Source organism: Cupressus sempervirens, chromosome 8 (genome assembly GCF_028749045.1).
Source record: "Cupressus sempervirens isolate cs-2001-9-10 chromosome 8, ASM2874904v1, whole genome shotgun sequence".
In the NCBI taxonomy this organism is placed as follows: domain Eukaryota; kingdom Viridiplantae; phylum Streptophyta; class Pinopsida; order Cupressales; family Cupressaceae; genus Cupressus; species Cupressus sempervirens.
The window spans coordinates 336,833,798-336,861,215 of NC_143125.1; the positions used below are offsets into that span (position 1 = coordinate 336,833,798).

The 27,418-nt window shown below is 35.9% G+C and overlaps 1 protein-coding gene across 5 annotated transcripts in view; it reads right to left on the bottom strand.

Annotated features, from left to right (window-relative positions):
• Positions 1 to 26,239, bottom strand: part of LOC149542721 (carbonic anhydrase 2-like) — a 51,597-nt gene extending 25,358 nt beyond the window's left edge. For 3 of the 5 annotated variants that reach the window (XR_016355505.1, XR_016355504.1, XM_089797597.1), the window contains exons 1-9: positions 25,967 to 26,239; positions 25,788 to 25,867; positions 18,748 to 18,879; positions 18,604 to 18,652; positions 18,403 to 18,519; positions 18,120 to 18,173; positions 17,893 to 17,978; positions 15,765 to 15,870; positions 13,277 to 13,323 (exon numbers count right to left, since the gene is read on the bottom strand). Coding sequence is in view for 2 of the 5 variants with exons in the window: in XM_089797597.1 (XP_089653723.1) it covers positions 13,291 to 13,323; positions 15,765 to 15,870; positions 17,893 to 17,978; positions 18,120 to 18,173; positions 18,403 to 18,519; positions 18,604 to 18,652; positions 18,748 to 18,879; positions 25,788 to 25,867; positions 25,967 to 26,131 (822 nt within the window). In the remaining 3 variants the exon portion in view is untranslated. Of the gene's footprint in view, positions 1 to 13,022; positions 13,080 to 13,276; positions 13,324 to 15,275; positions 15,620 to 15,764; positions 15,871 to 17,892; positions 17,979 to 18,119; positions 18,174 to 18,402; positions 18,520 to 18,603; positions 18,653 to 18,747; positions 18,880 to 25,787; positions 25,868 to 25,966 lie in introns of those variants that run through there. The other 2 variants (XR_016355503.1, XM_089797596.1) reach the window with 2 other exon arrangements.
• Positions 26,240 to 27,418: the final 1,179 nt, after the last annotated feature.

Below are 27,418 nucleotides of genomic sequence, written 5' to 3' on the forward strand. Positions count from 1 at the left end.
GAGAATGTAGTGAAAGTGAGCCAAACTACTATTGAAAAATATGCCTAAGGGATCCACATTCTTACTGAAATGGTAAAGAACAAAAGAGCTCGGAATATGGAGGAGCTAATGATGTTGGTTTGTTTGAGGTTAAAGTTAAGCAAGGTTCGTCTCCAAGGTAGCAGGTGCCAAGTGCTCATACACGTGATGGAATCACTCCAAGAAGTACTTGGAAAATAAGAAGAAATAGATTTAGAGGTGATCAACTTGTATGATTGCCTTCTTTAGTAGGACACTAAAGCTAGACAAAAGAGTTACACTAGGTTTTCGACTTCCTTACTTGTGTTTTGTCATATATTGGTTCTTTGATGGTTGGTCATTGGTTGTTTGAGCTTATACCATAGGCAGCATTTCTATTGAAAAGGTTGTGGGTCCCTTCAAAACCTATTTTACCTTTCATAAAAAATAATACCCATGTCAACAACATAACAATGCTAGGTTAAATTTACAAAGACCATTAAAATATAAACAGAGTCATACCCAATCTATAGAATCCGTAGTAAAAGTTCTCAACCAGCATTATAAAGAACAAGGTTTTGTTGGACATATTATCCTTATGTCAAAGGTACTTAGATGTTTGGTGGGGAAGCTTGATGGTAACTTCATCATGATGCAATTCACCAATCAAACGAGTAATCAAATGCCTAACAGGAGCAGATCTAAACCTCATTTTGGTGTTTATATTGTGTTAAATAAATTTAAGTTAAATTGATTTCATTTTGGGCCACCCCTACCTAACTATGGAGCCCATATTTAGATTTATCAGGTGGCAATCCGACCCCTCTTTTTGTGGCTCGCAATATAGGAAGTTTTTAAATAAAATAAAATTGTATTTTGTAAGGGCCAACCTATATAATGGAGCACCCAATTTTAGATGTGAAAAGTTGTATATAAATTGAAAGTTATGCCCCTTGCAAACAGACATATCCATTCATGAAGTTGCCTCTCTTGAAAACTAATAAATAAAATTTGTGGGATGTGGAGCAGAGAAGTGTTTGTGAAATAAAAGAGTTATCATACAAGAACAGTCAGACATTAACAGCAGATATAAAAGAGGTTTCATAGCAGATTCAAAGCGAGTTTTAGAGCAAATTGTTGGAGCATATCGCAGAAGACTTGCAAAAGAAGAGAACAAAAGCAAGGCAGATTCCATGAAGGTTTTTCACACAGATATGAGTAAGAATAAGGCAGATCTATAAACAGGATTGTAGCAGATTTGGAAGGATTTAGACAGAAGAAGATTGGTGCTTCCTGAGTTGGTGCTCAATTGTGAGGATTGGGGCATCTTGTGGCTCAGTGCCTACAAATCATTAAAGAGGGGATGGATGGATAACAAAATTTGTAAAAGGTATATAAGAAATATTTTGATGTGGTTTCTCCCAAAGAGTTCCCACAAGAATTGTGTGTTCTACTTGGGTTGCATGATTGTTAGAACTTGTGTGATTGATATTGTAAAATGGATGTTACTGTGATTGTTAATTTGAAAAGTGAGCCATTGTATTATACTGATTCACACCCCTCCCTCTTAATATGATCTTGTTCTCATCAGGTTCATGAATCATAACCCATTATATTCTAATGCAAAATCAAAACCAAACAGTCGAAACCAAGCCCACAATACATCATTAAATAGATGGCCATGAGGAAATCCCAATGGATGAAACATAACTTGAACAAAAAGTAACAACCCAACTGCTACATTGTTATGACAGTCCTGACAACCCACCCTTGTATATGCATCATTCACGGCTTATTTCAAATTCCATGTAGGCAAATGGATTATAGATGTAGTTCATGTTATATTTGTATAATCATAGAAAGATACATATATCCAGTATCATTATCTTATTATCAAGGTGCACTTCAAAATGAGTTAGATATTACCATGCATCCTTGTGAAATATAACCAGGACAATTTTCATGATGACTTCAAAGCCAACATTCCATATAGTCCTTTGTAAGTTCAACAACAAAAATCCTCCTTTTCTAGCCACCTCTCTGTCCTCTATGCATCATAGCCATGAGTTTATAACCTGAAAACTAACTGATTTCCATCAAGACTAATTGAGGATTCATGGAAAATCGGCAAGATTTGTCCACATACTAGAGCTCAGACATAAAACCCACTATATGAAAAAATAATACCAAACCACAACAGACAAGTGTCTACGTAGAACTCAGCCTGAAAATCAAATGCATAATTTAGTGACTGTTAGGCAATGTTAGTTCCCAATGGATGTCCACCAAAATTACCATCACCACAAGTCCACAAGAACTAGTTTATTACACTCTTGCCGCTTGTTGGCTCCTGATTTAACAGTGATTTAACTACCTGGAAGCTAAAAACAAAATGCATCTAAGGGCAGCTAACTCCTATGATGGATGCACTTTGATTAGAACCCGGGCCAACCATAAAGCTACTCCTACAATTCAGGCTCTGCAAAACCTAGGCAGGTGGACCTTAGATTCATCCATATGACTAGTGCAAAAATACATATCTGAATCTAGACAAAGCAGATTAACCCTTAAATCTTCTTCACTATGCAATAACAAAGGTACAAAATAGCTAATAACATGACCTATGCATTCACAAGCTAAGTGGGGATCATCCTTTCAGCTTTTCAACATAAAAGGGAAATAGATTTTGATATTTGACTGAATTCAGCATAACCCAAATATGAAACAACAAAGTATGTAGTCTCATGACTGAGATCAATGCCTAATCCATTGGGTATCACACAAACTACAACATACATCCAAATATTTGTGATCTATCTATTCACTTTGTAAAACAGACATCATTCTTCACAATGAATCTCGTGCTTAGTAGAATCCTTGCATGAAATCTGCAACCCTGTCAAAATACATCAAGCACTAACTTGATTTTTTGAATTAACAACAAAATATACTAAGACATACAACCCTAAACAAGTTGCAACTAAGATCTATGATCATTGTTTACACATCACAAAAGATTGCAAACATCAGAGATAGGAGACAAGAATCAGAATGAAACTATTTCCATTTGTTGTTTTGTATTCATTTCCTTGAGACAAATACATTCAAGATGCATGAAATAACCTATGAAAACACAAAAAGGCCAGAGCTATCTTTTATAGCTTCATTACTATTGTTCGAACAGAGAGAAAATGTTGAAGAATAGGTGGAATCACAGCTAGAGCCTTGCTCTGGAACCAAACCTACAGAATGAAAAGAGAAGAGAATATGTAGAAGAACAAAGCTGGGTCGAATCTGATCCTTGGTTGCCACTTGTCATCTTCATTCTTCATCTTCTGCTAAAGGAAAACCTCTCTTCTCTCTCCTCAACTGAAAGCCAAATCTGATCTTCATCATTGATGCAACAAACTGGAAAATATCTCATCAAAATGATGAAAACCCCTCTTGGAGAAAAGATCAGATCTGCTGCAAAACAACTCCACCAAATGCATGAGATGACAAAATAATAATGTTGGGAGAAAGTTCACCAAGTTTGGCCCCTATCCAAATGGCGGATTCACAAGAAAAGATCTATAACTGTCATCATGGACCAACAAACAGCCAGGAATGAAAAATAGTTGACCTACTCAAACAAAACCTTGAATAACTTTTACCACGGACACCTGCATGCATTTGGATTGCAAATCTAGAATCTACACTATGAGAGCTTTTTGATGATATATGATAAGCCTACCTTTACTCAAGTTTTGGGCCAGAAACCCCTCGTTGAAAACCAGGCAAACCATTAATCTAAATGTGCAGACCCCTTTCTCAAAAATTTGAAATATTATAAAGATAAACTTTATAATATGGGCAATCCTGATTTTAAAATATGTGTGGGGCCCACAAATTTTTAAATCCCTCTTTAAAATTTCATGTTGTGCATCCATTGATGACAACACATCTTTTAATAGTTTTAAACTTCAAATATTAGAGATTTCCCTCCAACTTTAATATTTGGCCAAATAGTCAAACCTGCAATTGACACAAGTCAACGTGCAATTTGTTGCTTCTGTCCAAGTCACTGCTTAGTCAATACCTCTGTTCAGCCTACCACATCACCACCACATGGCATCTTCTAATTCGCTCTCAGATCCTTGTCAGCTCGCCACCTCATCTCAATCCACCTATGTTACATCCCAATTTTTGACCTAGTTTGAAATATAATCGTTGAGGTTCGCATGAAGTCAGTTGGCAATTTAATTTGTTATAATCTGGCGAAATGGTAAGATAGTCATTATGATTTCAAGTGAAGATGATGTGTTAGTTGATCGTTACTCAAAAACTCATGATATTGAGAAAATGGTTAACCTTTATGATTAATTACGATTAAATAATTTATTATGATAATTTAAATTAATTACGAAGAATTTCCTTGCAGGAAGCATGTCAAAGGGGTGGAAGCATTGTCAGAAAAGAATTAGGCAAGGCATCACCATCACTAGGCAGACAAGTAGAGGACCTAGCGATTTGAAACAGGACACATCTGTGGAACCGCATGAGTTATTTAAACAATTAATTTAATTAAAATAATTAAGTTAAAATGTAAAACATCTCTCAAAGGATTTTAATTTACCTTGCATCATTATTATTTTGATAATAATTTATATTTGTGCATTTAAATATAAAAATGATTTAACAACATTATAATTTAATAATTTAAATAAGTGATTATAATAATGTTCAAAACTATAATTTCTTACTTTTAACCGATTAATTCTTGGCATGAAAATCGATTTAATATTTGATGATTTGAATTGAATAATCATTCAACTTTATTTTTCCAACCTTTTATTTTTTTTCCTTCTTATTCTTTTCCTCTTATTTTTCCTTCTTTTTATAAATTCGATTTGAGTGGTATCCGAATGAGCTCTTGTAACTGAAGGAAGCCGTAAACTCTAGCTCATTCTATATTATGGATTCCTTAATCGACTATCAGCATTCTTCCTCCTTCAACATTCATGTTCTTTGAGCATTCAAACCCATTGTTAGCATCCTCATAGTTTGTAGAGACAACCCGACTATATAATGTACTATTTGACAATTTTATTTTGCAGCGGGTCTCAAAATAAGTTGGCGGATTCATCCAAATACGCAAGGCTCTTTGCAGATATACGGCAGAGTCACATAAGGCTTTTGATATAATTTGTGAACCCTTTTACACTCTCTTTTTCTGTTACGTATTGATCATAAATTTGCTCCCTTAGCTGACGTTGTTGATCATCGGTTTCCTTAGTAATAACATAAGATGCTATGTCTTTGACTTAAGCAATAAGCTTGTCATATCTTTCTCTTAAGTCTATCATTTTCCATTGAAATAATAAGACACAATTTAAAGCATAAAGATGTCGATTTTCCTTTTGTCAAGGATGACGTTTTCATTGAGATAATATGATATTGCTTTTACAGTCTGTCATATCTCTTGTGATAATATGATATTGCTTTATGCATAAAAGTCTGCCAATTTTTCTTACCCATTTATAATCGAATATGTGAGATGATTCAATAGAAATTCTCTGAATTCATTTGCATAAATGTTATCATTTCAAATGGAATTAATCCTGGTACATATATATATATTTATTTGAGAGTAAGATATTAAAATCAGAATACCAAGATTTCACCAGGCTAAGATGCCAGTATGTAGTGAAGAAGGTGTAACGTACCTTTGTGATTTTTAATCTGAAAGCACCAAGGAATCACCGGCTTGATGGCCTGAGAATGGTGAAGAGGTGGAGTTAAAAGAAAATTAGTTATGATTAATTTAATATTCAAATTTGAAAGAACTTAATTATGTAAATACAGAATGTGAAATGATGGTTGTATGTAATCTTCTTGAATAATTGATAGAGCCGTCTGCTCTGAGAATTCCGAATACCTAGGACTCACCTAGCTGTGTAGCCAAGAAGATGGGTGATGAGGTGTGAAAAAGGAATCATCAATAATATGAACCAGTATCAGTTATGACATTTTCAATATTTACCATTTAATATGAATCAATTAATAGCTCATGCATATTCCTGTTATTGTGATCTCCTACTGCCAAGTCGTATGGTGAGTTTATTACCAAGAAGCCCAATGGATGGCAAGATGTCCCCTGTCTGTTCCCGGTAGGGAGGGCCTTTCTCATTAGAGATCGTGAGGGGATAAGATTTGGTCCGAGGTTGAACAGTTAAGCCCCTGACAATGTTTCACCCCTCCCCAAGATGTCAGACGTATGTCAGACAGAGATAAGCTATACATTCAATTGTTAATCGGAAAACAAGTAATATCACTTTTATTTATGAGGAGGTGAGATTAAATTGAGTTATTTCATTGTTATTGTTAATTTACACCTGGATATAAGAGATAGAATCAAGGATTGCTTTTCATTTATATGAATATCGATTATAAGCATATTTCTAATTTTGAGATACTGTCACAGTTAAGTAATCGGAGGGAAAGGAATCTGAAGCCCTAATTAATTGAGAGATGACTATAATCCTAAATGATATGGCGGTATCAGAAGCCCTAATTGAATCCATGGTTGTCGAAGCCCTATTTGAATCAATGGTATCGGAAGCCCTAATTGAATCCGTGGTATTGGAAGCCCTAGTTGAATCTGTGGTAGCGGAAGCCCTAAGTGAGATAGCGATATCAAAAGCCCTAAATGAACCAAAGGTAAATAATGCCCTAATTGATCCAATGGTATGAGATGCCCTAATTTTATATAATGGTATTTAATGGTAATCGTCATTTGATTTTGGTTTAGCAATATTGAATAGAAGTCGTTTTGTGGTAATGTTATAGAGGTATTTGTGGACTAACCCGGGTGGTTGCAGAAGCATCCCTAGTTGATATCAATCTCAATTTTCCGAGGTATGTAGTTTTCAATTTCTGTAATAATTTCATTTGATGGTACTTCAAGTTTTTAAGTTAAGAATTTTTGTCTAACTGATTTTTAACGGTAAATCTTATTCACATGAACATGAAACAATATAACTGTCTTCCTATGAAACGAAGTAATAACGGTATTCCTTGAATATGATAGATGTTAATTTAGACCCAAGAAAATGGGATGTTACAACCTAAGCATCCTTGCCACGTGTAATCTCGCTTCATCGCGATGACATCATCACCATCTTGCGGGTTAGCGAGATTTTGATAAGTGTCCTTCGTTGATGTCATCATCTTCAACCTCAAGCACCACATGTCATCTTGTGATCCATCAACACTACCAAGTCATCACCACCTCAATGCCACGTCAACAACCTGCTCACTGGGCACCCTGGGTCCACCTCACCACGTGGCGACATCTTGCTTTGTTGCATGTCTGACAACATCATTTGGCAAGAACACGAAATCATGCCACGTGTTGCCCTAAGGTCCATCACCGCCGCAGGGCCCACTATTGCGTGGCAGCATCACGCTTTGTCTCAACACTAACACTTCCATTGGCAAAGAAACTCAATCTTGCCACCTATCTAGGTTGCCCAAGTCAACCCCCTTGGTAAACGTGCCAAGTGTCATGTTTCAATTCGCTAACTTGATACAACTCACTTCTATGTCACTCACCATGTTATCATACAGGTCGGTCAAAACTATTCAACTTCACACCCACCAAGCAGGCCCCACTCACGAGCTTCAATCTTGTCAAAAGCACTTGGCTTGTTGATACTTACATATAAAGTATTGATACATAAAAACATTAAAAAAACCTCCTCTACAGCAAATGTGGGATAAATGCAATTCTAGTGTTTTGTTCAAAATCACAATAGCGAGCCCCTACGGGCCTTCATTAGTTGAAAACTGAACCAAGCATATCCCTCAAACTCGGTATTCAGTGTTGAAAGCTTCTCCTACCCCTATAATCTCCTCATTATAATGGTAATAGCATCCACTACGTATGATCCCACACGGCCATAGGACTCCCCTTAATTTTCATACTGCAACTCACACATTGCTTAGCCACATTAGATGAGAATTAGTGTATCAAAAATGCATGCATAATATCTGATTTTTGCCAAGGCTAAGTTAGCATCTATCTAGCAAATTTCAACATCCTCTAACATCCACTATGTTGACAATCACATCCATCCATTGGGTAGGGTTGACCATTTTCTTATCACAGACCCACTTTAATGTTATGTACCGTGCCTAGTAGAAGTGATCGTATCTTGCAATGGCAATTGAAACAACACAACATCTCATGATATGTGGCTCCATTTCCACATAACCACTCTGTCTCCTTTCACAATCAGCGAGATAAGAAATTAAATGTCATATTGTCATGGAGAAACAGAATTCATCAGCACTCAATCTTGATCTAAGCCTATTCGCATATTGTGATGATCAAATGGGCACCAGCAGCTAGCACTTGTTATCTCAATAAAGATAGTAAAACAATCTACTCATTTTCATATGCAATTACCACATAGATTGAAAAGCTCAACTTCAACTACAATCATTCATCATGGAGTGAACAATGTGGGGCTTTGCAAGCATTGCCAAACTCACCTTTTATTAATCCACAATGAATTTGCTGAGGAAACTACGGTCTTCTACAATGTGGCTCTATCTTGAACTTCCCCCAACAACATTTTTTGTATATCAAAAACTCATTTCTTATCAAAAGAATGTATCCCAATCTATAGTCAGTGATGCCTCCCTGCGCATCATTCACACATTAATCACCAGCAAACTACACCCCAGGTTCACATTTTAAAAATCTCCAGAGAATTGCATGGTGCATTTGCAAAATTTTGACAAGGCTGCCTCACCCTCCAATATGCTTGGATTTCAACAATGAGGGTTCTGAACATTGTTATTTCTTCTCAAATATCCACTGCCCCTCCAGTATGTGACACTCCAATATTTAAAATTCAATTGTCACAGCAAATCCTTTTCATATGTTGCAGCGATCCAGGTTAATTTGGTTGAAATGATCCTTTTTTGCAATCAACTTTTGCACTCAATCGATCAAAACTATCTAAAAACATGCCCAATCAAAGATGGCATTCCATACAACCTTATGAATGCACAAGAATACTGCTCTCTTGGAATTGCTTTGGACCCTACCATATACTAAGTGTACATCTTATCTTTGGATGTTACGATCAATAAGGGCAGTACAACTGTATGTCAAATTTAAAACCCCATCTTACTAATGAAGCTCTCAATACATTTTGTATCATGCTATAGTTTTAGAATCAACAATTTCATTGATGAAATAGGCCTCAACATATATGAACCTTGAGACCTCCTTGGTGTTGTTCAATTCCTCCTTTAACCACATGTCCATTTGATCTTGAGAAATGATGTGTACATGCTAAGATATACAATCAATCATAATCATTTTAACTTACTGAGACATGTTTATCCTGCAAACATTATTTTAGCCCCTTGATGAAATTAGTTGGCCCCAAAGTGGGTCCGACTAAAAAAAAAATTCAAACTCAAACACCTAACCCCTCAATCTGATCCATCTGAACTCATTGCATTGATTGATCTTGAAATTGATCATTGATCAACCAATTAAAACTCGGTTTTTACCCTTTTTTGCAAACTATCCACATTTCGTGTCAAGAGGCCTCTGAACTGGCTTTAAAAACTAGCGAAATTAAACAACCTGGAGCTAACAACTGGCACATTTGTTCTCTAGTTCACATACTCTCACCCTGTTAGATTTTGTGTCACAACGACTTTTAGATTGAAAGATATTATTCTCTGAAGTTGCCTCTTTGAAATATATCTTGTAAACAACTCATTAGAAACAAGAAATTAAGTTTGGTTTTGACCTCAAAAACCAGTCAAACGGCAGCTTAAAAACTTGAGACCTGGGGTATGACATCATTTTGATATAGAGAATACAAGTCTAGGATTTAGGCTCATGACATATTACTGAGAAAATTTGGCAGACATCTAAAGTTGACTTTTGGGAATTGCAAAAGTAGACACACTGATAAAATAGAGTTTTTTGCAAATGGAACGGACCTGGGAAAGTGTGCAAATGGATTGGTGACAGCTTCAAAATTGGCACACGTCAAATATTTTTGGTATAGAACACAATGGTAAAATCCGTTTGGCTTCATCTATCATGGTTTCAAAGTTAACATTCCAAACGGGCCTCCTGACCAATCTATGAAACTGATCTGCATTAACATGTCAAAAATTGCAAAGAAAATCACATCTGAAAACTAGTCAAACAGATTCGTCATAAGGTCAAATTTGAAACATGACACGTCTCTAACCCCTAAAATGCAACAGAATTTTTTTCTTCATTTCAGTCAAATGGGTCAAAGTTGTGATTGGTCAAACAAGGCTACTTGCTAACTGTCTTAAAAAGCAAATGAGTAGTATTAAGTTTTTGCAAATGGAATCAGCTTGGGAAACTCATCAAATGAATTCATCAGACCCTGAAATTGCAAACATAAGGTGTCATTTATGACTATAATCATAATGCAGTAGTATGACCATTTCTTCAAAATTCTTAATGAGTTACGAAATATTCACTGTCAAACAGGGCTTCCCAAAATTCTAAACAATGTGCATCAACATGACAACAATAAACCACCAAATTTGGAGATTCAAAACCCTTTCAAAACAGATTGAAACGACTTGAAATCTGGAACATAGGTTCTCTGATATGCATATTGAGCATTCCCAAAGTGACAAGTCATGACACTTAACCGGGTGCAAGATATTCAAATGCAAACTAGCCCTCTGAACTCTATTTCACACTTGGAAAGAAAATGCAGATTTTCTTGGAAAGAAAATGCAGATTTTCTCAAATGCTCAAAATGATACTTCACGAAATGACTAAGAATTGCAATTTATCATCATGGGACACATGCATACACTGAATGAAAGGTGACGAACATCTAAAACACACCATAGACCTTGAAACAACATTCAGGCACATATGAAAATTGTGCGTTATAGTTTGTGAATAATTGGGATGATAGGAAGGTCACAATCAACGGCATTACTTTTCAAGTCATGGAGGAGGTTATTGCCATGGCAACAGGACTCACAATGAAGGGAAAAAAGTGGAAGAAAGTCACCAAAGTCTCGGATGAGAATAGCATGAAAAGCTTCTTTGTGGAGAATGAGGAGCCGATTCGCTACACAGAAGGGTTTAAAAGGGATAAGCTACCTGAGCCCTGGGATGATGTGTGTCTGGTTCTAATGAAATATCTCACCCTAGAAGGCAGGTTTGGAGTGTGCTATTACTATCATTTTCCCTTGTTGAATCATTTTAGAAATAGGGATTTCATTTCCATTCCGTTTTTTCTTCTACATTCGCTTGAGGATATGATTAAGAATGTTAAGGAAAAAAAAAGTAAAGGCCTAAACTTCACCATTACTCATCAGGGGTTAATTTTCCGTCTGTATCAGTTTCACTTAGCTTTATGTCCCCCCAGAGAGGTTGTTGTGGAAAACCCCCGCCATAGTAGGATTTCCCCCCCGAGCTCCAATACGGGGACGAAAATCCATACTCCTAGGCCATCTCCTAGTAAGGATACTAAGAAAAAGAAAAAACTTGACATAGCCATAGAACAAAAGGGAAGCAAGAAATTAAAAGTTGATAAGGTGGTAGAGGTTGTTGGAGAGGATTTTGGTGAAGATATTGGGGGAAAAGCAAGAAGAAGGTCTAGTAGGCTAGCTCAGTCCCGGGCTAGGGGTAAGCAGAAGTCAATTAGATACCCTGTTGAGGAAGTTGAAGAAGATAGCTCTGAGAATAACAGTGATAGAAGGGAGGAGGAAAGCATTTCCAACTCTAAAAAGGATGATGGTAATGAGGAGGGGGAAAAAAGTTTCAATTCTGGGAACATTTTCATGGATGACACTCAAACTCAAGTGTCGGACGGCAAAGAAAGGAATACTGAGACAACCCATGTTTCAGCTAGCTTCTCACTTAAACCCCTTACTTTTTGTGATGAGACGAGCAAAAAGGATAATTCCCCAATTACCATTTCTTCCCCTGTTAAGGAAAATTCGAAGATTTCTTCTAACCCACGGGTGCTGCAGGATAAACCAAAGGGACAAAAAATGAAGGAGGTTGCTGCTACAAAGGTCGAGGAGCATAAAGAGGAGAAGGTGACGGTGGAGGAGCATTACAGAAACCTGGAGGAAAGAGTCAAAGCTTTGGAGGAGGGGTTTTTCACCTTCTCCAAGTTTGGACTTAAAGTTACTCATGCTGCTGCAACTACCCTCCAATTGCTGGCACAGGAGAAGGAGGAAGCTAGCTTGGACATGGAGGACAATAAATTACTCTTTATGTTCCTTGCTGACGACTGGGCCCAAATTCTTCTTCATGCAAGGGGAAAAGGGAAAAAAGAAATCTAAGTCTTTTTTTATTTCCGTTCAGTTATGGGGTCCATGGATCCAAAGACTTTATATACTGTTATGACAATTATAGTTTTGCTGGTTATCAGCTGTAATTATGTTTTTATTAGGCATGGGTGCCTCATTGGACTTTGGTTAGTTGCTAGGGTTCCTTTCAAGTTCTAGCTCTCTTGTTTTAGGTTCTTATCTCTGACTGCTGGTTCTCCTGTTCTTTTTGTCTGTTTTTGCTACTGGTTGGTAATGTGCTGGTTACCAGCCTTTTGACTGTTAAGGGCCGACCCCCTTGCTTTTGGTCGCTTTTAATTTCAAAAACATTCAAGCACATATGCATGAAAAGCATTTATAGGGATTAAACTTTTAGCAAATTAGCAAAGTTTTCCAAATAGGTACTCAAAATGCGCTTGCTATTTTGAATCCCAACAGTGCCAAAACCAATTTCATAGATTTCAAATCTTTGACCACATCTTGTAGCCTATAACCTTAAGCTAAGTCATGCCCTTATAAAATAATATTAGAATAACAATTCTTAGGGTTTTGGGGGGTTATAGACGTTATGTTAATAATATCTTATATCAATATATACATATGAAAATCAGAAATCCTGTAAGCAAATACATATAACACTATACAGCTATTTAATTATGTGTGTGCTTGCTTACATTTTTATTTGAACATATTATTGTATACAGATAGAATGAATCAACTCTGCGGTGTAACTGCATGAACCATACACACATACTGTCAACAAAACATGCATACCCTAAAAGCAAATTAGTAGTCAGCATAATTGAAAAAGAGTTTATAATGAGTAGTCAAATCAAGTGTTGTAGAAGATGATGACAAATAGCACTTGTAACAGCAAGAATCCAAACAAAATCAACTCAAAATCTATCCCTGACCACTCGCATCTTACCAAGTAGCCTTTCTCTAAGCAGGATGCTTATGTTTGCTTAAATTTCCCTGCAATAAAATTAGGATCCATTAGATTTCATTTGTAGAAAATAAACCAAATGAATTTGGAACACTAGTATCAAATTGAACAATCAAACCTCTCCTGTGGCCCAAGACCATTCCTGTACAAGACATTTTGCTCACAATGGACAAAAATCTATTACCATGTTAAATTCTAATGATATAGTGAAGGACCATGACAAAACCTCTAGAACACCTTGTAGAAAACAATAAAGGAGAGAAAATTTCTACAGCAGCGAAATTGGAATCTGGATAAATTGCAAATAGCTATGAATTTGAGGGTATATTATGTAAAATTAACAAACAAATAGGATTAGCAGTTCCTACTTCAACATAATATATGGGTATAATAGAGAAAATTTTGAAAAACAAATATGGCCTCCCACTATTTGAGCAAAACTACAACCTGGAAATCCTAACAATACAACACATTTATAATGCTTGTTTTATTTCCCCTCATTCATGGCACAAAAGACAAGAAATAAAGTTGTGTACATTGGTTGGAGGAAGGGCTATTAGAAGCCTCTGGCAGATGGAGAATACAGAAATTATATTAACACAGTAGAAACAGCCCAACATGCACAGGGTTCAAATTATGTAATATAACTTGAAGTTGAAAGGCAAGACATTCAAACTCTCAAGGTATATCTAGATAAGATATACTTTAAGAAGGGCCTAGCAATGTGTGAACTTAGTTGCTAGCATAAGATATATATGGGGCCCATGAAACTTTGTCCCATCACAGACCCGCAGTGAGAGAACTAAATCATACCCAAAAGTTGAGATGAGACAAAACAGTCTTCTGCAAGCTTCAAAAAAGGTCTCTTACAAGGTTTCTTTCTAACTTAAAATCCAAGGGCAACAACTCTGTTGGAGAGAGAAAAAGTATTTCTGTAAGATATAAATACTATGAACAGGATTTGCATGATAGAGGAAGAAGTAAGTTCTTAACTGCGCCATGCTTGAAAAAAAGTTGGGTATATTTTAAACCTGAAGAAGCGCAGTAAAAAACATGTTAGAACCTTTGGTAACCAAAAAGTTTATTTACACAGTTTTGAGATGGATTGTGCTTCATTTGAAGTTTGGAAGTCAAAAGAAGGATGAGTAAGACTGGCATGTTTGTCTCCTGTGTGTTGTAAGAGACATTTTAATAAGGCACATATTGTTGTTATTCATTATTACATATTTTGGCATGCTAACTGGAAGAATGAATTTAGTTCTTTATACATCTTCTCTCTTTGCAATGTCCTTGAGACATCAAAAAGAAACTATGGCATATAGTAAGGCTGACAGCTAGATTTCCTTTAGAAGAAACAAAGTAATCTAGCTATGAATGTTTGAATCTGAATTAGTGGTTTCATGAGGAAAGTAGATTCATCACCCTTGGGACCAAATGCCCACATGCCAACTATCCAGTTTTTCATAAGATGAAGTTTTCCTCAGTTTCCTGATGTTCAGTTCATATGATATGAGATTTAGTTACTACAAAGTTATAAATATTTAAAACGATGAACATATGATCACAATTGGACAGTTCAGACTGCAATAAGACAAGCTTTCAACACTGAAGGCAGATCTTCTTTTAGATATCACTCTAGTGCCCACACCGTATTTATATCAAATTTGAGCACAAATGCATCCAAGAACAGTGAATGTTTCTGGCTTCTTTCCCACCTCTCAATTTTGGAACAATCATAGATCAAAAGTCTTTGCTTAAACTGACACATGATTTGGGGAGCACACAACAATAAAGAAAGGAAGCAACCAGCTCTCATCTGGAACACTGTGTTTGTACACCTATTTGGTCCATTTAAAGGTGTTGGTATCCCCAAAAAAAAGTCCCAAATCATCTATTCTCTTGATGAAGCCTAAATACAGAAACCATAGCAGTGTGATTAAGTTACATTATGGCTAGAAGTATTGCAAGTGACATCTCATGATGGATACTACAAGACTCTTTATATAATATGGAAATAATACACAAGCTCTACATATAGAACACTGGCAATGAGCCATATCCAATTTCATAAGATTATGTATCTTGTACAAATAATAATAGAGAAAAATGCCAGTGAAAATTGGCAATTCAACACCACAAAGAGCGATTGGTAATTGCATCATCAATCTTTTCAAATTTTCCTTCCTTGTAACTTAGAGTCCATTTCTCAAAAGAGCCATCTACAAAATTATAATAGCCACCATGAAGAAACAACTTCTCCTGTGCTACAAGCTCTTTGAGCCAAGGGAATGTCAATAGGTTTGATATGGACTGATTCACTGATTCCTGAAATAAGAAAATTGTCACAAGTCATGTGGTACTCTCTTTGTTTATCTATTGTACACTTTTCTTCATACAATAATCCAGAAAGCCTAACCAAATATAAAATGTACATATTCTTGCAAAGAAAGGTAGTTTCTAAGTTTCAAACCTTTTCACAGTGGCCGCACTGTTGATCAAACGGTTGATCTGCAGTTAAAGATTTTGTCCGCGTGCGTGCTGGCTTTCCTATTGAAATCCAATTCCCAATGAATTCACTGTTCCAAAGGTCATTGAAATTGCTCAATATAGGACATGAGATTGGATATTGATACATGTAGAAATGTAGATCTAAAATATTTTCCATTAAAAAGTGTCTTGAAACTCACTTATATATTCAGGCATCTAGAAACTATAAATATAGAATCAGACAATAAATATTCACCCTCAAATAATTTCTTAATAGCCAGATTATATTTTGTTTTGACCTTTGAGATTCTACCTATTGGCAGATGGTCACTGGAGACAGGGAGACAAGTACAGAGAAAGGACATCAGTTTTCAGAAATTGGATTATGGGGTATGCAAACCACCACAATACCCAGCTGCTACATTTATTTAAACGTCATAAAATATTTCAACATTATGTATGCAAATAAAAAAAACTGAAATAAACTATAAATTTAAAACAAAATCCAACATATGAATGGTTATAGGTTAAAGCAATAAAAAAAACTAGATGATGCATTAATCTTAATCATAGTTTAGAGATCGAATAGTTGACATTGTATTAAAAATTTGTTTTTTAAATTTGCTCCCTCACTTCCTTGTGCATGATTGTCCGTCTTAACCTTTATTGTCATTTTTGTAATTTAATCTGTCTATGTGGAATAGATCTAACCCTAGAAGGAATCAGTTTTGGAGGTCAGCTAAAGGAAGCAATATGAGGATGTCCAGAACTTCAATAAAGAAATTGTGCATAAGACAATAGATTATCAGCAAATGAACAGGAATCTGTGAAAAACTATTTTCTAACACATGGTAAAGCAATTAATACCACCTTAGAACTGTCCTAATGAGGGTAGTGGAAAAGAGTAAATCAGAAACATGAATACTTAAGGATGTGAAAAGTAAAACCAAACAAAGATGTTATCTATTTTGATGCAGGAACTCAGGGATCCATCCATTAACACCTACTACTAAAAGATATTTTACCTCTCATTTGGACACTCATTTTACCTGTGTCTACATGCAGAAGCAATCTCTAGACTTAAATTATTCCAATTCAAATATCTTACCTCTCATTTGAGCATTCACCTCTAGTTGAAAACTTGAAAGAGTTCATTTGACCCATGTTCACTTGCCCATGAAACCCCTTGAAAGTTGAAGAGTCACAATGTCCCACAAGGCCGCTTGGCTTGGTTGGCCACTTGCATATTGGTTATTTAAATTGCATGTTCTACCTTTATTTACATGCCAATAACATTGAAAAAGGTGTTCATAATTGAAGCTCATCTTCCATGCCTTGCCATAAATATGGTGACTGTGGAGGTTACGCTTTATTTCTGAACTTTGCATTTTTCCATGATGAATGTTGCCATATTTGGAGGGAGTTGCAAATTTGGGTCCTTGACTTCAAACCTACCATCCTTTGAAGAATAGAACCACATTTGGAAAGATATTCATTTGGGCGTCATATTCTTGACTCAACGAATAGAATCTACAAGCTAGGTCCCATACTTGGATGAGATATGAACAAGGAAAAGGAAGGTAATCTTCCTCAGCTTCCCATATGATTTCATGTAAACTAAAGGTGGGAGAAGGTCTTTTAAGAGCCCTTTTTGGCAGATTGGGAGCCAAAGGGATAAGTTTTGAGTCAGCGATCAGAGCTAGGCTTAGCATAGGGGTTCCTAGTTTCCATGTAGAGGTTATTTATGTTTCAGATTTTATCTTAAATGTCATTAAAAAGGTCCAGTCTGTTAGAGATCAAGGAAGTACCCAAGCAAGATCTTTTTTGGCACATATTTGGGCCATAACCGCACCAAAACCTTACAAGGTCCATGAGCCATATCAATATGTGTCTATAAACAAGCCAACCTAGCATCAAAACATTATATTAACATATTTATACAGATGTTGATAACAAGAAAATGTTACATATTAATCAGATAAATGGTCTTCTTAAAGACCCCTTGATCCATGGTCTTCAAAGCATTCATATTATTGAAATCGAAGCTCAAGATCTTTCAATCTTCTAAACTTGGGATTTGAAAAGTTTACAAGTTTAATGAATTATCTAACCTTGAGGTTGTTCCATCATCTGGCATTGACATAAGCGCCTTGATCCCTCCACAACGGCTGTGACCAATAATTAGAATATGCTCAACCTGTTCACAAAAGAATGTATTTAAAACCAAAACCTGTTTGAAAAAACCTGGTAACAAACCAAGTCAAAAAGACTTACAATTATTAAAAAAAAGGAAATTAGATATCCTGTAAGAATTCATAATCAAATAGAGAAGCCTTGCCTTTAAAGCTAGGGCAGCAAATTCTAATGCAGCACTAGTTGCTGGAAAGCCAGTCTGCAAAGATACCAAAACCACCAGTTAATATGAATTTTATGCCTGTAAAAAACTTCAAGTACCAGCTAGAAGTAGAACATTTATCTAACCTGCAATTCAAGTATTTATAACACACTAAAATTCAGTCTTTTCTCAACTAGGAATCTGTATCCATGAGTATAATCATATAGCTACAATTAAGAATTTTGCAGATGCTTTACGAGACAGCAAATCAATCAACTTTGCTCACCTCCTTCCATGGGGGAACTAAATTAGCAACATTGCGGATCACAAATGCTTCTCCTGGCTGAAAACCTAATATATTTGAAGGACAAACTCTGGAGTCTCCACATGCAATCACCATAAACTGAAATAATATAGTTGTCAGTTGGCAGAAAAGAATGTGATGATGAAATCTTCCTGTGATGCTTTAAATAGATGATATTGTTACCTTTGGACTTTGGGAGGCAGCAAGATTGGCAAAAAGATCTGGTTTCTTCCTGGGAAACAAATTAAAAAATATTGACAACCTTCAGTTTTTATCTCAAGCAAATGGGCTCTCTAATTTCTGGTTTGCTTCAAATTAATTACTTACAAGAAATTCTCCTGTTTGAAGTTCAAAAATCTATTCTTTAACAATTCAAATGGATCTGAAGCAACATTTACAGATTCCTCTTCAATTGCAGTCGACCCTGTTGCAGCAACTTGCCTTGACCCAGGAGTTTCTCTGCATGTTCAATATTTACTTCAAAACCAATAATACAAAAAAATTATAGACATGCATTTATTATATATTGATGCTGAATATTTTCCCTTTTTTTCCGAAATAACTAAAGGCAAATCAGGAAACTGTATTCTAATTATCTTAAGTTGGGAAGTTTCCCTTCCTGGTACTTAAGCGTGAAATTGCATGTATCCAACTTGGATGCTGTGGTTATAAGACTCTGATAATAAGAAAAAAAAGTACAACACCCTAACATAGATATGTTACATGCATATGTGACAGAAGATGGATTAATAAATATAGCTTATGGAATACAAAAAAGACCTCGACTAAGCAGGCATGAACCCAAGAAATCAATCAAAATAAGAGAAGAATTGAACACATTCACAGGGAACATTATAGATTGCACAAGTACACGTGCATCTTCCATAGGACTCATTTTTGTCAGGTGTGGAACAGTACACATTTAACAATATACCTTTCATCTTTCCTAATTAATGAGGCATCAATCAAATTGTTCAAGCATAAAGCTATTTCTTAGTCCCCACCTCAAGAAGGTTTGTTTGAACAGAAGTTTGATAGAGCTGCTAAAGGTAATATGGGTCTGACAGGTGCACTATTCTGTATGGGTCATTTGCCGGTGGATGACTCGGTAGTGTTAGATTGTCTTAAATTCACCATACCTGTGGGATGCAAAACTGGTGGAAAGTGATTTCCTGATCTTGATTAACGGGGCAAAGAATAACCCCGGATTGAAGGCTGAACAATATCATAGAGGAAGCATGTCATCCAATTCTTGGTTTCAAAGCTTTTTCTTACAAGCACTGTGTTAGATAATATAATAGGATTGTCAATTTTCTTTCCAAAATTGAGGTTGATCAACTCCCTTTAAATTTTTGCTTCTAAATCTAGCAATCTACCAAAACTAAAAGGCTAGGTATTTATTGTCTCTGCAAAATGGGGATATCCTTCCCGTTAAAGCCTCAACAATAACAACATTTAGATCATCCAATCTCTTTTAATCATAAGCAAGATTATACTTTTGAGATGGATAGTATAATATGAAGTTTCACTCTTAATTTGAAAGGACTTCATCTGTGGAGCCTTTCTTATTCCTTCCATATTGTCCTAGATGTGCCATGCTAGTGACTACTTTGTTAGGAAATAATGCATCTTACCTAATTCATTTAATCCATTTCCAACATAACCAATGAGAGAATCATGCATACAATCTTACTAAAATAATCATTACGCATGGATCAAATAGACAAGCCATGAGATAAAACAAGATATACCCGGAGAAAACCCACATCAAAGTAAAACCCTAACCTCCAAAATCACACACTCCGTCTTATTATTCAACAATAACGCAATACAAAGCACTTAAAGAGTTCAATGATAAGAGATTTACACAATCCATAACTGCTGGTTTGTTGCAACCCCCAGCTATCCCCAATCAAAAATGGGAAAGTATTTGTGGATTTTATTACAAGGTCACGTGTTGTCCAAGGAAGTATTGTATTTATGTTGTAGTTGATAGGTTAACCAAATTTGCTCATTTCTTTGCAATTTCAGCAAAGTTTACAGCAGTAAAGGTGGCAGATTTGTTTTTCCAAAGAAATTTTCAGACTTCATGGATTGTCTCAGAATATAGTGGGTGAAAGGGACAAGAAGTCTGAGTTTGTTTTGGAAGGAATTGTTCAAATTGTGCGTGTGGAATGGAGCTCACTTCCAGCACAAGTTACCATCCACAAACTGACAGCCAAACAGAAATTGTTAATAAATGGTTAGAGGGCTATTTGAGAAACTACATTGCAATGCAACAGACAGAGTGGATGAAATGGTTGCATTTGAGTGAGTATTGCTATAACTCTACATATCACGTGTCTATCAAAATGTCTCCATTTATGGCTCTTTATAGGTATGAACCGCCAAGCTTCATGGACTTGCTGCTTGGTGATAGTAGAGCACCCCTAAAAGTTTGTTGCAACAGCGTCAAGATATCATGAAATTGTTGAAGAACATCCAACAATATGCAAAAACAATATGCAAACCAACATAGGATGGAAAGGAACTTTGAGGTTGATGATTTGGTATACTTGAAATTGCAGCCCTATAAGCAATCCTCCCTTAAACAAAGCGGTTCAAAAAAGCTTAAACCAAGATTTTATGGTCCTTATCCAATTGTCAAGAGAATTGGAGAGGTAGCCTATGAGTTGGAATTACCATCAAACAGAAAGGTACACAATGTTTTCCATGTTTCATGTTTGAAGAAATCATTGTCATAATGTTACTCCATCTACAGTTTACCAGCTTTGGATGAGGAGGGGAAGTTGATCCTAATTCCGAAAGCCATCATTGATACAAGGGAGTGTACTCTCCAGAAGCGTGTGGTCAGAGAATATTTAGCGAAGTGGAAGGATTTACCTATAGAATATGTAACTTGGGAGAATGAACAAATTTGACACATCCAAAGCTGCAATTGCTTGAGGACGAGCAATTCTAGGGAGGGAGGACTGTAATGTCCCCCTCAAACAACAAACACTAATATTTGAATTTAAAACTAAATGCTAACACTTCCCAGTTAGCATTTAATTATTTATAAATCTTTTACTAGGCATGGTAAATCTCAAACTCATAAATTAGAGAAATATGTCAAATTTGTCTTTCAGTGGGAAGTGGTTCTACACTAGATTTAATATTCAAGAAATAATTTAGTGAGTTACGTATGTGAAAAGGACAAGAAAAGAGTATCAAGGGATGGGACGGTTATCGAGGCGAAGAATAAGAATTGGGAATCATTTCAGACAGGCAAGTGAATTCAGGAAATTGGTTGAGAAATTGCAATGTTGAGATACATTCGACCTCTGTGATTACAGAGTCTTGTCAGGAACCTTCCATCTTCAGCATTGAGATATGCTCAAGGTGTAAACGTTGATGGTTTTAACTTATTAGCTAAGAGTATCTTTGCATGAAAACGAACGTCTTCCTGGAAGTGAGATGTTTGAAGACCTGACAGAATCTCTGTTGACAAGTTGAAGGAAGAGAAATTTGTAAGATTGCATAACACAGAGCCGTTATACAAAAAACAGAGTCTAAATCGAGCATGGGTAAGAATGGTAATGAACAAGAACTCTACTAGAGAATCGTCAATTGAATAAGACTAATGAATGGAGAGATTTTTCAATTGAATCCAAGTGTTAACTAAAGAAGTATTGTATTTCTGGGAAGTAGCATGGTGTCTGCTTAAAGTAATTAGAATTTTGTTGAGACTGTTTTTTTTTTTTTTTTTTGGAAGAGACGGGCTGGAGTTGTATGCTGTGTATTACTGCTGGAACCCAAAAGGTAATCACTGGAACTAGTTGTGACCATCCTGTGAGTCAATAGCATGCACGACGCTATGTCGACGCATCAGTCTTTCCCAAATCAAAGATAGCTGTGCTCATGAGAAGTTGGGATGGTGGAGTTTATTGGGCAACTGAATGCCACTCACCATGGTGATCTGAGAGTTTGAGGGCAATGCCATGAGACCACTCTTACCAGTCCCTGGAAGAAACTAAAAAGGAAGTCACCAGTTTACATCAGAGAGAAATTTGAGCTCATAGAGCAGCGGAATAATTTCTGGGTTGAAAATCACTGAAGGTGTCATGTTGTTTCTCAACACATTGAGTTGGGAGTTGTTTAGTTGAAGGCTCAGGCTGGAGGTTTCCAAAGGTCAGACTCTTGTTTTAAAGACTAGTGAATTTGTCTGGTATGCACTGTTACAGCACATATTGTATTGACAACACTGAACTTTTTCCTTTTAATATGCACATTGTTAAGGAGGAAGCTCAATTTATATTTGCTTGGAACTATTGTTTAAAGTGTAACTAATCAGTGCATTTCCAGGGGTAATTTGTGCATTCTAATTTTAAAGAATTTTGTTTTGAAAACTGTCATTGCATTCAATCTTTAATATTGTTGAAAGATCATGATTTCTTGAAGCACAAAAAAAACAGTAAACAGTGAGGGTAGCTTATTTCACTAACATGGTTCATTTATTCCAAGATGGGCCTTATTTGTTGGATCAAGGATCATCAATTACTCCATGGTGTTATTGGTTCCAATTTCAAAAGAAAGTCAGAACTTATCCATACAAATTTTCCACGTTTCCAAGTACTTGGGGGACCAAATCTATTTAAAGATAACCTTGTCCCATTTAAGGATATCCTCCAGTAATTGAAGAGTCATCTTTTTGTGAATCTGCAAAACAGGAAATGTTTGGCTTTATGATGATCCTCTTAGGGTCTGAGTGACCAAGAGTTGAGCAGAGTAATTGTCGTGTTGGGCATCTAATGAAGATGCAAGAAGTGTCTGTATGTGTTATGGACCTAAGTTGTTGTACTAGAATTTCTTTTCCAGATCTGTTTTGAGTTCATTGTAACCTAGTGTGGTTTCCTGTTTGGTAGCAATAAGGCTGTCTTGTTTATAAGGTTGGGTCATTTGCTTTGTAACTGAAATCTGAATATTTATAAAAACTCTGTCGTCAATTCTAATTTTCTGAATTTTATAGAGCTTCTGTTGTATAACTATGATCTACGGTGTAGGAATTTGTAGGATTTATATGAAGATCTGACAATAAAAAGGAAAACTGCAACTAAGACTACCTACATTAGCTGACAATAGAAAGGAAAACTGAAATCTGAATATTTATAAAAACTCTGTCGTCAATTCTAATTTTCTGAATTTTATAGAGCTTCTGTTGTGTAACTATGATGTACGGTGTAGGAATTTGTAGGATTTATATGAAGATCTGACAATAAAAAGGAAAACTGCAACTAAGACTACCTACATTAGCTGACAATAGAAAGGAAAACTGTACAGGAAAAGTAAATGTTCTAAAATTTGGCAGAATTAGCTAGTTTCTGCTAAGATGATTTTGCAAGTCCAATATTTAATTGGCATCCTGACAGAACTTAAAATTAAGATGTAGGCATCCAATGCTCTGATCTACCTGCCAATGCCAGCTAACAAGGACCATCCATTTTTTTTAAATGAAGACAAAGAAGGAATAACAAATATTAGAAGTCCCTGCAACAAAGTTATTGCTCATCTAGTAATTAATGGAAAACATCGAGTATCCATAAACGATATAGAACTTTAGTCGAGGCCAAATTATGTAAACAATGTATACTTGAAGCCGTTTACAAGAAATTTCAACAATGTCACCTCATTCTGCATTTAGAAATGATCTGAGAATGCTTCAATGTAACACAGAAGTCTTCCATTTTGCATCCCTGTCAGATTCGTTGGCCAGAGATTCAATCTTTAATGGCCACATCCTATGTGGCCCTAATGACATGCCAACTCTAAGGTAATGTATTTCTCGATCTCAGAATGTGTAACCACGAACTGTTTGATCAGCTCTAATCTGTTAATTACTAGGTTTAATTCAGAACTTTTGCAACCACTGACAGAGAATAAGTGCGATAGGTAGAATTATACTCTCAAATTATTCCGTTATTTAACATTTCCAAGAGCTGGGGGTACAATACAGAATCCAAGAAACCTCTAACGCCTCTACAAGCTTCCCCAACCAGGGAACTTCTAAGGCCTCTAGAAATCTATTTGCCCAGCCCAATACGCTTTAAGAATTGAAGCGGGTACCTTAAAATTTTGGTCATGAAAAATATTCAAAAATGAATTTAATTGGGCACGAAAAAATTAGCTAATTTCTTACCTACAACCCTAACATCTTCCTCAGCTAAGGCGCAGAGATGGTTCAGAAACGAAAGTCCAGCTTTGCAATCTCCTCCAGCTTCGAGATTATGTTGGAGGCTGGCAGCGTAGAAATGAAACCGGAGAGATCAAACCCTCCTGCTTTGCAATCTCTTCGAAGAGACCGGAGAGATTAAACCGACTCTCCTCGCCGCATTTGTTCTTTTCATATTATTCAGGCGTTTGAACTATCCGGACTTTAGACCGATCGGACAAACGTTTTTTGTCGTCTCCGATCTGAGAGTGAGACACTACTGTGCCCACAATTGAAAAGCCCCTATCAGCTAAAACTGTGTTAATTCACACAGGAAAAAAATTACGTGACCAAAGAATAAATCACGGGACGGTAAGACCACCCCGCCCCCACCGATTAAAAAAAGATCTCCCCGGAATCTGTAGTACCACCCGCTAGAAAACACCTACCTAAATGACTGCACGGTGCGGCGGGGGTGCTAACCGTGGTTTCAGCGACAGGGCCGCCATTTCAAAATAGGGTCGGAAGTAAATTTCTTAAAAGCACTCAAATATTGTATATAAATTCAATCACAATAAACGCAGCATCTTTCGCATTCTAGATTAGAGCATATACTAAAATTAACATCATGAAATTCTCACACTTCATTATATTAATCAGCGATATTTTTAGATATCTGCGTGATCATAAAATTAGCACACAGATAAATTCGAGAATTTTGATTACGATTATGTACTGAAAATGCCGGGCAAAGAAACACAAGTTTAACTTTTGACTTCCGATTTAAAGAAGCCTAAAATTTCGATATGGTCCTCTGATTATAATTTACAAAGCTCATTCCCAAAAGAGATAACAGAGACAACATCGAGTAAATTCATAACGAATATATACTAAATACACGTTTAAATTTAAAATTCCGCTTTAGAGGGGCCGTAATACTTCTATACGGTCTTCTGATTTGAATTTACAAAGATCCTGCCCAAAAAGGTTAGTTCACATCATATATAGCTTAAAGAGTAAAGGACGTAAAATTTTCCAACAAAGAAGAACGAGAAGATCAAATTTTATATTTGAAGTTTCAGAATTTCACACGTCCGATCGTTTTCTCCCGTAAATATTCCTACAAAACACTAAATTCAAAAAATTTACACCCCGTGTAAAGGTTGAAGAATCCTCTTACTCGTTCCTTTGTAGAAATCGGCGATGCTTTTCGTTAAATCGTCCTCCTGCAGACGCTCGGGCCTGGCTCCGGATCAGTATCTGCAGTAGAATGCAACCAGGCAAATCATCAATCCACGCATTAAATTAAACCACATTACAACATTAAAAATGACGACCAGTGAGACGTGATATCATGACCTTCCGCGTGAGTCTGGTTCCACGGGAATTAGGCATTACAGAAGACTCTGCCTTGCTCCCTCTGGCCTGGAAAACCTGCGAAGTGTGTAATGACAGTGCAGGCGTCATTCCTCCAAACACACGAGATTGTTGTAATTGCATTGCAAGAGGGAGTGTGACGCCCATTTTACAATGCAAATCGAAGAAATCGAACCTTCCTTGCCTTCTCCGTCAGCTCCTTATTGTCAACCTTCTTCAACTGTCCTCTCTGGAATTTCCATACAATAGTTGAATGAATGGAATTGGGACGTTGCGACCCCCTTTTATATGCGGCACTGTCTCTTTGGGTGGATTATTTGCTCTTTTCTAAATGCACTTTATCGACTCACTTTTTCTGGTGAATAATAGAGCTGAGTTTTTACATCCACGAGCTGCAGATAAGATAGCGATGTAGACACGGTTGGACGAGGGAACAGTTTAGCTACGTTTTTAGCTGCATCTGATAAACGCACTTTATCTGCTAAGTTTTCGGATATAAATAGATAGACTAGAATTTTGACATCCACTAGCTGAAGATAAAGATAGCGATGGTGTGGCGAATGGACGACGGAGGAGTTGATTTATATTTTTGTTTTTATTTTGTTTAATTATCTATGCTATTGTAAAATGTTTGAGATGATAATGAAGTTTCTAATTTTATAAAAGAATATTTTTTAAAATAGAAAAATTAACAATCAAATATGTAATTAAGTCGAGAGGCTTTCTACATTGGCAGCAATCTTCAATGTAAACATTTTTCATTTTGAAAAAAATTTGACGTTCATTTACATGTCAGAAAAATAAAATAGAAATAGACTATAATTATAATTAAAATCATGAAAATCGCAGAAAGGAAATGGAAGTAAAAATGAGGCAAGAGTCTCGAATCATTTCCTCACGCCTCTTAAGCTCACATAAATATGTGATGATGAAAATTATGAGATTATGAAAATAGACGCCTCGAGAAGGATATCTCTCGACTTATTTTATATATATATAAAATATATATATAAGCTAGTGTACATTAGAAATAAATATCTTCGTTGTAATAATAATAATGAGCATCTAATACTCTATCAACAAATAAACGATAGTGTATAAAAAAAATCATCTATGGGGAAAGAAAACTACTCAGATAATAAACGATAGTGTATAAAAAAAATCATCTATGGGGAAAGAAAACTACTCAGAACCATATCCAACGGTTCTAGATTGGGTAGCCTCTTATTGGTCTTTCTATAAAGATAAAATATAAAAATGAATAAAAATAAAGAAAATAAAATATGAATGTGATTGAATTAAATTTGATCTTGAATATATTAATATATAGATATTCTCGTAATTTAGAAAAATTAAAATTAAAAATATTTTTTTTAAGATATTAATATATAATCTAATTTTTCTATGAAATGTTATCTCATTAAGTTATGATAT